General features: G+C 52.3%; 1 protein-coding gene, 3 non-coding genes and 1 pseudogene across 4 annotated transcripts; all 5 read left to right on the top strand.

Moving 5' to 3' along the window:
* Positions 1-419: 419 nt before the first annotated feature.
* On the top strand, positions 420-538 carry LOC126186393 (5S ribosomal RNA). The gene has a single exon (XR_007537488.1). It is a non-coding gene; the product is annotated as a 5S ribosomal RNA (ribosomal RNA).
* Positions 539-1,364: 826 nt separating this feature from the next.
* On the top strand, positions 1,365-1,483 carry LOC126186248 (5S ribosomal RNA). Its single transcript, XR_007537349.1, has one exon. It is a non-coding gene; the product is annotated as a 5S ribosomal RNA (ribosomal RNA).
* An 838-nt stretch (positions 1,484-2,321) lies between these two features.
* LOC126185599 (5S ribosomal RNA) lies at positions 2,322-2,439 on the top strand (annotated as a pseudogene).
* Positions 2,440-3,261: 822 nt separating this feature from the next.
* LOC126183247 (uncharacterized) lies at positions 3,262-4,194 on the top strand. Its single transcript, XM_049925042.1, has one exon. The coding sequence runs from the start codon at positions 3,262-3,264 to the stop codon at positions 4,192-4,194; it is 933 nt and encodes a 310-aa protein (XP_049780999.1).
* A 4,927-nt stretch (positions 4,195-9,121) lies between these two features.
* On the top strand, positions 9,122-9,240 carry LOC126185357 (5S ribosomal RNA). The gene has a single exon (XR_007537116.1). It is a non-coding gene; the product is annotated as a 5S ribosomal RNA (ribosomal RNA).
* The last annotated feature ends 5,015 nt before the right edge of the window (positions 9,241-14,255 follow it).

Below are 14,255 nucleotides of genomic sequence, written 5' to 3'. Positions count from 1 at the left end.
GGATAGGAATGGTGCGAATGCACTGCAAACTACGCAGACACCTGGTGTGAGGCGAGGCGAGGCGAGGAAGCCCACATCGCTACCAGTGGCGCCCTCCAGCACGACACTGCCACACCCCGCACAGGCCCTCCGCTGAACACCAGGGACAAGATGCGTCCTCCGCTAGTGTCGAAGGCTGCACGCGCCCAGCGAATGACAGGGGGTGCAACGAGCAGCAGTGCGTCCCACACACGCGGCGGTGCGCCCGCCAATTCGGCCGTCGCTCTGCTGGGACGCCGGGCGCGCCTCCCCGCGCCGTCCTCGAGGAACTGGCGGTTGCGGAAGGAAGCGCTTTCGTCAAATGCGGCCGAAAACTAACATTTTGTGTGTTGGGAGAAAAGCCGAACGCGAATTCTGCCGTGCTCCTACATTAGATGAGCGCCAACGGCCATACCATGATGAATACACCGGTTCTCGTCCGATCACCGAAGTTAAGCATCATCGGGCCCGGCTAGTACTTGGATGGGTGACCGCCTGGGAAACCCGGATGCTGTTGGCTCCCTTCCATTTGTTTTTTTGTTATGTCGCCAGCCCAATTTTCAAACTACCTTTCTGTTGTGACAAAGATGCTTCCTTAAGCCTTTTAAACTACTGTAATGGTACGAAAATGCAGTAATTAACTCAGTTTGAGGGAGAATGTGCTAACCAAGTTTGCCAAGAAGACTTTGAAAACGACAAAACAGTACGAATCGGCAGGTGATTTCTGAAATACGTCACCGCCTATTGTTGTGTAGGAGTGTAGAGTTCCAAATTTGATTTGTAACCACGAATGTATTCCTTAGTCGTCTCATCTCGTCCCGCAGACGTTCTCGTGCTTGCGCTGTCATATGGACCACGACCCGAGCGGCAGCGAGCGGCAGTCGAGCAAAGTCGGGACAAGTCGGGACGGGGACAGGGACAGGGATAGGAATGGTGCGAATGCACTGCAAACTACGCAGACACCTGGTGTGAGGCGAGGCGAGGCGAGGCGAGGAAGCCCACATCGCTACCAGTGGCACCCTCCAGCACGACACTGCCACACCCCGCACAGGCCCTCCCCTGAACACCAGGTACAAGAAGCGTCCTCCGCTAGTGTCGAAGGCTGCACGCGCCCAGCGAATGACAGGGGGTGCAACGAGCAGCAGTGCGTCTCACACACGCGGCGGTGCGCCCGCCAATTCGGCCGTCGCTCTGCTGGGACGCCGGGCGCGCCTCCCAGCGCCGTCCTCGAGGAACTGGCGGTTGCGGAAGGAAGCGCTTTCGTCAAATGCGGCCGAAAACTAACATTTTGTGTGTTGGGAGAAAAGCCGAACGCGAATTCTGCCGTGCTCCTACATTAGATGAGCGCCAACGGCCATACCATGATGAATACACCGGTTCTCGTCCGATCACCGAAGTTAAGCATCATCGGGCCCGGCTAGTACTTGGATGGGTGACCGCCTGGGAAACCCGGGTGCTGTTGGCTCCCTTCCTTTTGTTTTTTTGTTATGTCGCCAGCCCAATTTTCAAACTACCTTTCTGTTGTGGCAAAGATGCTTCCTTAAGCATTTTAAACTACTGTAATGGTACGAAAATGCAGTAATTAACTCAGTGTGAGGGAAAATGTGCTAACCAAGTATGGCCAAGAAGACTTTGAAAACGACAAAACAGTACGAATCGGCAGGTGATTTCTGAAATACGTCACCGCCTATTGTTGTGTAGGAGTGTAGAGTTCCAAATTTGATTTGTAACCACGAATGTATTCCTTAGTCGTCTCGTCTCGTCCCGCAGACGTTTGTCGTGCTTGCGCTGTCATATGGACCACGACCCGAGCGGCAGCGAGCGGCAGTCGAGCAAAGTCGGGACAAGTCGGGACGGGGACAGGGACAGGGATAGGAATGGTGCGAATGCACTGCAAGCTAGGCAGACACCTGGTGTGAGGCGAGGCGAGGCGAGGCGAGGCGAGGCGAGGAAGCCCACATCGCTACCAGTGGCGCCCTCCAACACGACACTGCCACACCCCGCACAGGCCCTCCGCTGAACACCAGGGACAAGATCCGTCCTCCGCTAGTGTCGAAGGCTGCACGCGCCCAGCGAATGACAGGGGGTGCAACGAGCAGCAGTGCGTCTCACACACGCGGCGGTGCGCCCGCCAATTCGGCCGTCGCTCTGCTGGGACGCCGGGCGCGCCTCCCCGCGCCGTCCTCGAGGAACTGGCGGTTGCGGAAGGAAGCGCTTTCGTCAAATGCGGCCGAAAACTAACATTTTGTGTGTTGGGAGAAAAGCCGAACGCGAATTCTGCCATGCTCCTACATTGGATGTGCGCCAACGGCCATACCATGATGAATACACCGGTTCTCGTCCGATCACCGAAGTTAAGCATCATCGGGCCCGGCTAGTACTTGGCTGGCTGCCCGCCTGGCAACACCTCGGTGCCGAGCGAGCAGTGATTTCCTTGTGCGACTTGGCCGGCGGCGCCTCGCGTGTCGTCTGCTTACTTTGCCACGTGGCTTTCTTTCTACTGAACTGTAAGTAATGGATACTCTTTACGATGATAGTGAAGAGCGACAGAACAATGTTCAGTGTGAATTCGAACGTTCCGTCGAGAAACCCTCGGCTTTTGAGATCCATCGTTGGTTAATTGAGGATTTGTTGTTGTCTACTAATGACGTACTCGGTATTCAGTTCGATACGTTCTTAAATTCTGTGTTCTTAAAACTCAAATCTTCCGATCTGTGTGATGCTGTAGTTTCTGTTAATGACGGTGTTCGCAAATTTCGACACCTTAACGGAAATATTAGTAATGTCACTGTGTCTCACGCTGGTTTTGGTCTTCGACATATACGGATATTTAACCTTCCGTTTGAAATACGTAATGACACTATTTCTCGTCACTTGCGGCCATATGGCACTGTTTTATCTGTCGTGAAGGAGAAATGGTCGTCTGCGTATATATTTCAAGTCGAGAACGGTGTGCGCAGTGTTAAGATGGTGGTTAGGCAGCATATTCCGTCTTTTATTTTGGTAAACGGTCACCGTGCGTTTGTCACGTACAGTGGCCAGCCACAAACTTGCTCCTTTTGTAATGGTGTTGGCCATTATAGGCAGGATTGTCCGAAGCGAAAACGGCCTGTTCAGCTACCGCTTGAGGCCGATTTGCCAGGAGTTAGTTTTGCTTCCGTCGCCGCAACGGTCTTGGGTTCCGCCCCCCCCGCGCCCGCGCGGCGTGCGGCAGATGTTAATCTTGCTGCCGCCGCGGAAGCGATGGATGTGTCTGCTGATCATAGTGTCTCTGCTGTTGCGACTACCAGCCAGGACTCTTTGTCCACGGTTTCGGAAAACGTGCCTGCTGTTGTTCAACCGGTTGTGGGTGCTGTTGTGTCGGAGACAGTCTCTGACTCCGTGCCGCAGTCGGTAACCGATGTTGTTTCGCGCCCTAATTCGGACTCTGTTGCCCCCACTGTGTCGCAGGCGGAGCCCTCTCCTTCTGTGCCTGCACCCGTCGTTGCACCCTCTGACGTTTCTGAGCCTCTTCCTGTTGCGGAATCGAGCGATGTTTTTGTGGAACCACAACCGCAGCGGGATGAAGCTCGTTCTCGCAGTTCCAGTAGGCAACGCTTCCGCAGTGCCAGTAGCTCCCCTTCCTACGACAGAGGTTTCGCGCGAGGTGACCGTAGTCCGTCCCCAGTAGGGCGCCCCCCCGCCTCTTCTTGGGCGTCGCAACGCCGCGCCGGGCGGCGCGACCTCGACGTGGAGCTACGGCCGCCCCCGGCTGCCGGCTCCGGGCGTCAGCCGCCGCGCAAACAACAACAACAGCAGCAGCGTGCCTCCTCTCGCCACGCACAGTCAGCTGATCTGAGTGTTGCAGCGCAGCAACGTGACGTTGCTGTTCGCCATCTACGGACTGTGTTAAGTCAACCCGCCTCTGTAGATGTGCCTGTTTTAGCGCCAGACACGGTTTCGGCTGTGACTGCGGCATCTCTGTCGACTAAACGGAAGGCAGAGGATGTACACCGTCGTCGCGCTGGTCCTTCTATTCACGACCGCGTGTCGGTGCCTTCTTCCGACGTGGAGATGTCCGTTAAGGATTCTGTGTCGGTCGCTTCTGGCGTGACGGCTACTGCCACCCTGCCGCCCCTCTCCCCCTTCGAGCCTTCGGAGTGGGCGAAGGATGTTGTGGAGGGTGGGGAGACGTAGTGTGTGTCCTGTGTGCCCCCTCCCCTGTCGCGCACCTGCACCTCCCGTGTTTTATGTGTGTTTTACTTTTGTGTGTGTCTTTTAATTGTGTGAGTCTATGACTTACGATTTTAGCCAGTGGAATGTTGTCACCATTAATCTTAACAAATTGAGTCACCCGTGTAAGATACTGGCTTTTAAGAACTTTTTACGTGATCACCACTGCCATGTTGTGTTTTTACAAGAGGTGACGCGTGATGCCCTTGTCTTTTTACACGATTTTAGTGACTTTACTGTTATTGACAATGTTTTACCGGTTCACAGTACAGGAACTGCCATTTTAGTACGTTCTGACCTCGCTATTTCAAATGTTGCTATTTTACCTAATGGTCGTGCCGTTAGTTGCACTATACTGGGCGTTGTATTTGTTAACGTCTATGCTCCGTCTGGGAACGATAAGCCGGCGAGGGCTGTTTTTTATGGGCAGGAATTGTGTGCGCTGTTACACCGGAATGTGGATGCTTTAGTTGTAGGCGGCGATTTTAATTGCGTTTTAGATGTTGTTGATCAGGTGCCTCGTCCTAACATTTGTCGCGAGCTCGGCGACTTGGTTCGCAGTTTTCAGCTCGTTGATACGTGGCGTGTTTTAAACCCTGATGTTACGCATTTTACTCATTTTTATCCCACGGGGCACAGCCGCCTGGACAGAATTTACGTTTCTGCCCCGCTTTCTGCCCGTATTTGCCGCACGGAAATGTTTCCCGTGCTGTTTTCTGATCATTCCGGTTACCTTTGTCAGCTTTTATTGCCTAGATTTTGTGTTCCCAGGCGAAAGAATTTGTGGAAATTTAATTGTGCATTATTGAACGACGACCATTTTGTGACGTGTTTTACCAATCTGTGGCAGAAATTGCTCGGGACCAAGCGAGGTGACTGTAGTGTGCTGGAGTGGTGGGTCGGGGAGGCCAAGCCGGTGATCAGGCGGTTTTTAATGGATTTTAGCCGCGAGGCGGCTCGGTGGCGTCGCGCTACCGCCCGCTTCCATCAGGCGTGTTTACAAGACCTCGCGCTGCGCGTGACGTCACAGCCTGCCTTGCTGCCCGCTTTTAAGCAGTTCCAGCGTAAGCTTCTCGCTGATTTGCGTGCTGTTAGTGGCGGTGTCGTCGTCCGCAGCCAGCCTGCGGGGGTTGTGGATGGCGAACCATTGTCGCTTTATCATCTGCATAGGGAACGCAGGCGGCGCGCCCGTCTGCACATCGGTACCTGGAAACAGTGCGACGGTAGACGGACTACTGTCCAGTCCGACATTGAGCGGGATGTTTTTACTCATTTTAGTTCCCTTTTCCGTGCGCTGGATGTTGATTGTAATGCGTTGCGGGATTTTTTACACGTCATACCTCATGTTTTAACTCGTACGGATAGGACGCTTTTAAATGCTGCTTATGTACCTGACGACCTGTACGATGCTATCCGACGAAGCCCTAAAAGTAAATCGCCTGGTCCCGACGGCATTCCTGCTGAATTTTATCTGAAATTTTATGATCTTTTTCGTGATGTTTTTGTGGCTCTTTTAAATGAAATACGGGATGGTGCTGTTATCCCTGCCGCGTTTGAGGAGGGGGTAGTGACATTGGTTCCCAAATCGACTGCGACGCCCTGCATTGACGCTGTTCGGCCGATCACTTTACTGAACGCCGATTTTAAGATTGTAACGCGATGCGTGGCTCAACGCCTTAAAGTTGTTTTACCGTCGGTCCTCAGTGATAGTCAATCATGTGCGGTGCAGGGTCGAAACATTTTTGATGCCGTCCTCGCCTATCGCGACTGTATCGGTTTTGTTAAAAGTGCGAGACTGCCGACAGCTGCCATCTTCTTAATTGATTTCAACAATGCTTTCGACCGCATTAGCCATGTGTACCTCCGCCAGGTTCTTGTGCGGATGGGCTTCGGTTTTAAGTTTACGACTGTGGTAAAGCATCTTTTACAAAATGCGACGTCACGTGTTAGTGTCAATGGCCACTTGACGCCAGCTTTCCGTGTTGGGCGCTCGGTGCGGCAGGGGTGTCCCCTTTCAATGGCCCTTTTTTCTGTAGCTTTAGATCCGTTGCTGCGAATTATCGGCCGCGACTGCCGTGGCATTCAGATAGGGACGCACCGCCTCATTTGCAAGGCGTACGCCGACGATCTTGGCGTTTTTCTTGGCCATTCTGATGACGTTGACACTCTATATGGTGCACTGCAACGCTTTGAAAAAGCTACAGGTGCCATTGTCAACCCAACTAAGACTGTTTGTTTGCCTCTTACACCCCGCGCACGGTCCATACAGCGGAGCTGGTTTTGTGTCCGCGAACAGCACAAAATCCTGGGCGTGCTTTTTTCTTCTCATCCACAACGGATGGAGGCGCTCAATTGGCGGTCTATGCTCCATAAGGTGCGCGCCGTTGCCAAGATCTATGCGGCTCGCACGTTGGCGCTTCGTGACAAGGTGGCCTTGATCAATTCTAACATTCTGGCCAGGGTGTGGTACCTCGCACAGGTCCTTCCACTGCCTCGGCAGTTGGAACGTGCCCTCAAGCAGGCGGTGTATTGGTTTTTATGGCGAGGTGACATTTTTAAAGTCTCGTATGACACCTGTACTCTAAGCCCGACAGATGGTGGTTTGGGTTTAGTAGATCTTCGCGCGAAGTGCTCTGCTCTCCTTTGGAAACGGACCACCGTTGTTATGGAGAGGGCCCCGAACGGTACCACTGCGGCGGTCTTCAGTATGTATCGTCCTCTATCAGTGGAGGCGCCGGTGAATGTCTCGCACATTCCCTTTTTTCTTAACTATGTGCGTCGCTACTATATGGACAACAGCTACCTCGCGCTATGTGACGTTCCCAGTCTTCGAGTCTGCGACGTCGTTTCTGCTTTCCGTGGATCACCTGTGCGTTGTAAGTGGGAGTATCGGCTACCGTGGTATAATTGGGTCGCGGTATGGAAAAATCTTGCCAGCCATGTTCTTCCTCCCTCTGTACACGCCGTGTGGTACAAGGTTGTGCATCGTACCTTCCCTACAAATTCGAAGCTCCATTCCATCAACCTCATCTCGTCTGGAGCTTGCGACTTGTGTGATGCGGAAGATACACTTGAACACCGTTTTGTGTGTGGACATTTTTGCAGTGTTTGGGATGCCGCCAGAGATATGATTCGCCTAATCACTCGAGTGGATACGCGTTCAGTCTTGCCGACCGACGCCTTAATTCCTCAATGCGTCGCCTACCCGAATACAAAGAAGAATGCTACGGTGTGGCTCCTGGGTCATACCGTTTTTGCAGTGTTTCACCTGAAATTGACTACTGAATTGGACTTTCTTACCTATTTATGGACTCAGCATGAACAAACTGAAGCTTTGCCTGGCTATCGTGCTACTTTTGCAAATTTTTTGAAGGTTGCACTTGCTCATGCCTTTTCCCGGATGTCGGTGGATGCTTAACATGTTTATGACGGTTTGGTATACTATTCTATTTTGACCGCTCAAGCTGTGTTTTTCAAGGAACGAACACTTATGGAAATACGTGTACTCAGAGGAACTCTTTTTTTTTCTTATCTGTGTCTTTTTTTATTTCCAGTACAGTTTACCTTTTTCTTGATTCTGATTTTTTATGCTGTGGACATCGGCACTTTTATTTACAAGCACTGGTTTTCTCCTGTAGGTCTCCCATGTGGCGGCAGTGATATTTTCAATTTTCACTAGTGTTACCACGCAGTGACTTTCATTTTTTTTTTTTTTTTTTTTTTTTTTTTTTTTTTTTTTTTTTTTTTCGTTTCACTTGTCCACCTGATGGACTTTACCCCTCAGTTTTACTGGTGTGGAACTTTCCCGGTAATAGTGACACTAAGGAAGTGGTTTTATTTCTACTGGATTTTGTTTCCCTGGCGGAGTCATTGTCTCCATGCAGAAGATTGCTGGATTATGGTTTTTTTTTGCTCTTGCCGCTTTTTCCCGACGGACGTCGACCGTTTTAAGGACACCAACGGGGGATACTGACTTTCTTTTCGTCCGTTCGTCGTGGGACATGGAGTCAACAGAAAAAAAAAAAAAAAAAAAAAGGTGCTGTTGGCTCCCTTCCTTTTTTTTTTTTTGTTATGTTGCCAGCCCAATTTTCAAACTACCTTTCTGTTGTGACAAAGTTGCTTCCTTAAGCCTTTTAAACTACTGTAATGGTACGAAAATGCAGTAATTAACTCAGTTTGAGGGAGAATGTGCTAACCAAGTTTGCCAAGAAGACTTTGAAAACGACAAAACAGTACGAATCGGCAGGTGATTTCTGAAATACGTCACCGCCTATTGTTGTGTAGGAGTGTAGAGTTCCAAATTTGATTTGTAACCACGAATTTATTCCTTAGTCGTCTCGTCTCGTCTCGTCTCGTCTCGTCTCGCAGACGTTTGTCGTGCTTGCGCTGTCATATGGACCACGACACGAGCGGCAGCGAGCGGCAGTCGAGCAAAGTCGGGACAAGTCGGGACGGGGACAGGGACAGGGATAGGAATGGTGCGAATGCACTGCAAACTACGCAGACACCTGGTGTGAGGCCAGGCGAGGCGAGGCGAGGAAGCCCACATCGCTACCAGTGGCGCCCTCCAGCACGACACTGCCACACTCCGCACAGGCCCTCCGCTGAACACCAGGGACAAGATGCGTCCTCCGCTAGTGTCGAAGGCTGCACGCGCCCAGCGAATGACAGGGGGTGCAACGAGCAGCAGTGCGTCTCACACACGCGGCGGTGCGCCCGCCAATTCGGCCGTCGCTCTGCTGGGACGCCGGGCGCGCCTCCCCGCGCCGTCCTCGAGGAACTGGCGGTTGCGGAAGGAAGCGCTTTCGTCAAATGCGGCCGAAAACTAACATTTTGTGTGTTGGGAGAAAAGCCGAACGCGAATTCTGCCGTGCTCCTACATTAGATGAGCGCCGACGGCCATACCATGATGAATACACCGGTTCTCGTCCGATCACCGAAGTTAAGCATCATCGGGACCGGCTAGTACTTGGATGGGTGACCGCCTGGGAAACCCGGGTTCTGTTGGCTCCCTTCCTTTTTTTTTTTTTGTTATGTCGCCAGCCCAATTTTCAAACTACCTTTCTGTTGTGACAAAGTTGCTTCCTTAAGCCTTTTAAACTACTGTAATGGTACGAAAATGCAGTAATTAACTCAGTTTGAGGTAGAATGTGCTAACCAAGTTTGCCAAGAAGACTTTGAAAACGACAAAACAGTACGAATCGGCAGGTGATTTCTGAAATACGTCACCGCCTATTGTTGTGTAGGAGTGTAGAGTTCCAAATTTGATTTGTAACCACGAATTTATTCCTTAGTCGTCTCGTCTCGTCTCGTCTCGTCTCGTCCCGCAGACGTTTGTCGTGCTTGCGCTGTCATATGGACCACGACCCGAGCGGCAGCGAGCGGCAGTCGAGCAAAGTCGGGACAAGTCGGGACGGGGACAGGGACAGGGATAGGAATGGTGCGAATGCACTGCAAACTACGCAGACACCTGGTGTGAGGCGAGGCGAGGCGAGGCGAGGCGAGGAAGCCCACATCGCTACCAGTGGGCCCGCCAGCACGACACTGCCACACCACGCACAGGCCCTCCGCTGAACGTTACAATTCACTATCAGTTTTTCGTCCCATTCGATAATCTAGACTCACAGCAGAACGGCCATAAGGTGCCCGAGGCAGCAATAGACCCATGGAGTCAAGTCGGCTGGAGGACGATGTATTGAATCGGGACGCAATATGTGTGGTCCATCGTCATTAGGTGGCCCTGAATGTTACAATTCACTATCAGTTTTTCGTCCGATTCGAAAATCTTTGACTCACAGCAGAACGGCCATAAGGTGCCCGAGGCAGCAATAGACCCATGGAGACAAGTCTGCTGGAGGACGATGTATTGAATCGGGACGCAATTTGAGTGTTCCATCGTCATTAGGAGGCCCTGAACGTTACAATTCACTCTCAGTTTTTCGTCCGATTCGAAAATCTTTGAGACACAGAAGAAAGGCCATAAGGTGCCCGAGGCAGCAATAGACCCATGGAGACAAGTCTGCTGGAGGACGATGTATTGAATCGGGACGCAATTTGAGTGATCCATCGTCATTAGGTGGCCCTGAACGTTACAATTCACTATCAATTTTTCGTCCGATTCGAAAATCTTTGACTCACAGCAGATCGGCCATAAGGTGCCCGGGTCAGCAATAGACCCATGGAGACAAGTCTGCTGGAGGAGGAAGTATTGAATCGGGACGCAATTTGAGTGATCCATCGTCATTAGGTGGCCCTGAATGTTACAATTCACTATCTGTTTTTCGTCAGATTCGAAAACCTTTGACTCACAGCAGAACGGCCTTAAGGTGCCCGAGGCAGCAATAGACCCATGGAGAGAAGTCTGCTGGAGGACGATGTATTGAATCGGGACGCAATTTGAGTGATTCATCGTCTGTAGGTGGCCCTGAACGTTACAATTCACTATCAGTTTTTCGTCCGATTCGAAAATCTTTGACTCACAGCAGAACGGCCATAAGGTGCCCCAGGCAGCAATAGACCCATGCAGACAAGACGGCTGGAGGACGATGTATTGAATCGGGACGCAATTTGAGTGATCCATCGACATTAGGTGGCCCTGAATGTTACAATTCACTATCAGTTTTTCGTCACATTCGAAAATTTTTGACTCACAGCAGAACGGCCATAAGGTGCCCGAGGCAGCAATAGACCCATGGAGAGAAGTCTGCTGGAGGACGATGTATTGAATCGGGACGCAATTTGCGTGTTCCATCGTCATTAGGAGGCCCTGAACGTAACAATTCACTATCAGTTTTTCGTCCGATTCGAAAATCTTTGACTCACTGCAGAACGGCCACAAGGTGCCCGAGGCAGCAATAGACCCATGGAGACAAGTCTGCTGGAGGACGATGTATTGAATCGGGACACAATTTGAGTGTTCCATCGTCATTAGGAGGCCCTGAACGTTACAATTCACTATCAGTTTTTCGTCCGATTCGAAAATCTTTGACTCACAGCAGAACGGCCATAAGGTGCCCGAGGCAGCAATAGACCCATGGAGACAAGTCGGCTGGAGGACGACGTATTGAATCGGGACGCAATTTGAGTGATCCATCGTCATTAGGTGGTCCTGAAAGTTACAATTCTCTATCAGTTTTTCGTCCGATTCGAAAATCTTTTCCCCCTGCGGGTTCGGGGGTTAGAATAGGCCCGCGGTATTCCTGCCTGTCGTAAGAGGCGACTAAAAGGAGTCTCAAACGTTTCGGCCTTATGTGATGGTCCCCTCTCGGGTTTGACCTCCATCTATCCAAATTATTCCGAAGAGCGAGCCAATTGGGGAAGGGCACCTTACATGGTGCACTGTATCCTTCGTGCAATTAGACCTATTGCCGTCTTTCTCGTCGTTGCGATGGTGTCCCGCTCGTTTTCGATCTCATGGGCGATTACCACGCTGCACTCTGCAGTGTTTCTTTTACCTGCGACGACGACCTTGGCCATTTTTGCACCTAAGATCCAGCACGGTAGCCAGTCCGTTGTGGTGGGGTCGCCATGTACCCTCTTGGTTGTAGCCCCCTGACAACACAGGGATCGCTCTACTGATGCCTGCGCCGTTCACTCCCCACGTATGCCAAGGAGTAGATGCCCATCTCCCTGGGGCATCGGGACTCCCGGCAATGGCCATCCTGCCAGGTGGCCTTTGCTGTGGCTGGGTGGCGCCCGTGGGGAGGGCCCTTGGTCGGAGTAGGTGGCATCAGGGCGGATGACCCGCAATGAAGCGTGGTACATCATCTCTCGCTGGTGGGCCACCACCAGCAGTCTCTAAGCGATCGAGGTCTAACCTCAACGGCAGGAAATACGATCCACGATCATTTCCCTCCCTGGCCACTCCATGGGAGGAACGTATGGCAAAAGAAGGCAGTGGAGACTATTCACCCCGGTTCCTTGTGTGTACGCGAGTTGATGGGGAATCGTTTATGTCAACCAAGCCCCAGTTTTTTGTGGAGCATTTAGAGGACAAGTTCGGGGAGGTGGATGGCTTGTCCAAGATGCGCTCTGGTTCTGTGCTCATCAAAACGGCATCCTCTGCCCAGTCACGGAGGTTGCTCAATTGTGACAAGTTGGGGGATGTTTCAGTTAACATCACGCCGCATAAGAGTCTGAACATGGTCCAGGGTATAATATTCCACAGGGATCTTCTTCTGCAGTCCGACGATGAATTACGCGCCAACCTCGAACGACGAGGTGTTCACTTCGTCCGGCGCGTCCATCGGGGTCCGAGGGATAATCAGGTAGCCACCGGTGCCTTCATCTTGGCCTTTGAGGATGATGTCTTACCCGAAAAGGTTAAGGTGATGGTTTACCGTTGTGATGTGAAGCCATATATCCCTCCTCCGATGCGGTGTTTTAAATGCTGGAAGTTCGGGCACATGTCATCTCGCTGTACTTCCAGCATCACGTGTCGGGATTGTGGACGTCCTTCGCATCCTGATACTCCATGTGCCCCGCCTCCTATCTGTGTTAACTGCGGAGAACACCATTCCCCCTGCTCGCCGGACTGTAGGATCTTTCAGAAGGAACGGAAGATAATGGAATATAAGACCCTGGACCGCCTGTCCTACACCGAGGCAAGGCGGAAATTTGAGCGGCTACATCCTGTGCCAATGCCAACTAGTTATGCCGCTGCTGCAACACCAGTTCGATCTCAGCTCGGTCAGCATTCACCGGCCCCCTTGGTTGTGGGGGGCACTTCACTCCCTGTTGCTCCTGCTCCATCTACTTCAGGAGCAACACCACCCCAACCACCGGGGACATCTGTTCCCCCTTCACAGCCGGAGAAGCGTGAGCCTTCTTCGGCTCCTCTCGCTCGGAAGGGGTCCCTTGGGGCCCTCCCATCCCAGGCTTTGCCCAGTGCCAAAGTGGACACCCGCAAGGTTGTCAAACAATCACCGGTCGCTGGTCGTAGGGCGTCACGGTCGTCTTCAGTCCCAGAGACTGACCCAGTGAGGCCCTCCCAGCCAGAACCACCTAAGGCTCGGCGCGCAAAGCAGTCAAAGAAAAAGGCTCCCAAGCATCCTGAAATTGCGGTGGCACCTGTCCCACCGCAACCTTCTCCCTCTGCGTCCGAGGATGAGGTGGAGATCCTGGCGTCCGCTGAGGACATGGATCTCGCCAGTCCCTCGGATGCAGTAGATAGCTGTTGTCCCGGTGGTGACTCAGTAGCAGCAGGGGCCCCGGAGGCGTAATCTGCCTCCCCAGTCCCTTCACGCCTTTCCCATCCATGGATAATACCATCCTCCAGTGGAACTGCGGCGGTTTCTTCCACCATCTAGCTGAGCTCCGCCAACTTCTCAGCCTTCGCCCTTTCTTCTGCATTGCTCTGCAGGAAACTTGGTTTCCGGCGATGCGAACCCCCGCCCTCCGTGGCTATCGGGGTTATTACAAGAACCGAGCAGCTTATGAAAGGGTGTCTGGTGGCGTCTGCATTTATATCCTTCACACTCTGCACAGCGAGTCTGTCCCTCTCCAGACGCCTTTAGAGGCTGTCGCTGTACGTGTGTGGACGCCACAGGCTGTTACCGTCTGCAGTCTTTACATTCCACCGGATGGTGATGTCTCGCAGCATGTCCTGGCTGCACTGGTCGCCCAATTGCCGCCACCTTTCTTGCTATTGGGCGACTTCAACGCTCATAACCCTCTGTGGGGTGGGTCAGTGGCAACAGGTCGAGGCGCCATCATTGAGCATTTATTGTCGCAGCTCGATCTCTCGCTGTTAAATGATGGTGCCTTCACACACTTCAGTGTGGCGCATGGCACCTACTCCGCCATTGACCTTTCAATCTGTAGCCATAGCCTCTTACCGTCTGTCCAATGGAGTGTGCATGACGACCTGTGTGGTAGTGACCATTTTCCGATCTTTTTGTCACTACCACAGCGCCCCTCTTCTGGGCACCCTAGCAGATGGGCTATGAATAAGGCTGACTGGGACTTGTTCTCCTCCACTGCCGCTTTTGAGCCTCTCTCTACCGATGACATTGATGCGGTGGTTC

The sequence above is a fragment of the Schistocerca cancellata genome, chromosome 4, assembly GCF_023864275.1.
Source record: "Schistocerca cancellata isolate TAMUIC-IGC-003103 chromosome 4, iqSchCanc2.1, whole genome shotgun sequence".
NCBI lineage: Eukaryota > Metazoa > Arthropoda > Insecta > Orthoptera > Acrididae > Schistocerca > Schistocerca cancellata.
The sequence above is the reverse complement of the archived record's forward strand: the minus strand, read 5'-3'. Positions and strand labels throughout refer to the sequence as shown.

What these genes read in the sequence shown, in the direction of transcription:
- LOC126183247 (XM_049925042.1), top strand. Translation starts at nt 3,262, where the DNA reads ATGGATGTGTCTGCTGATCATAGTGTCTCTGCTGTTGCGACTACCAGC.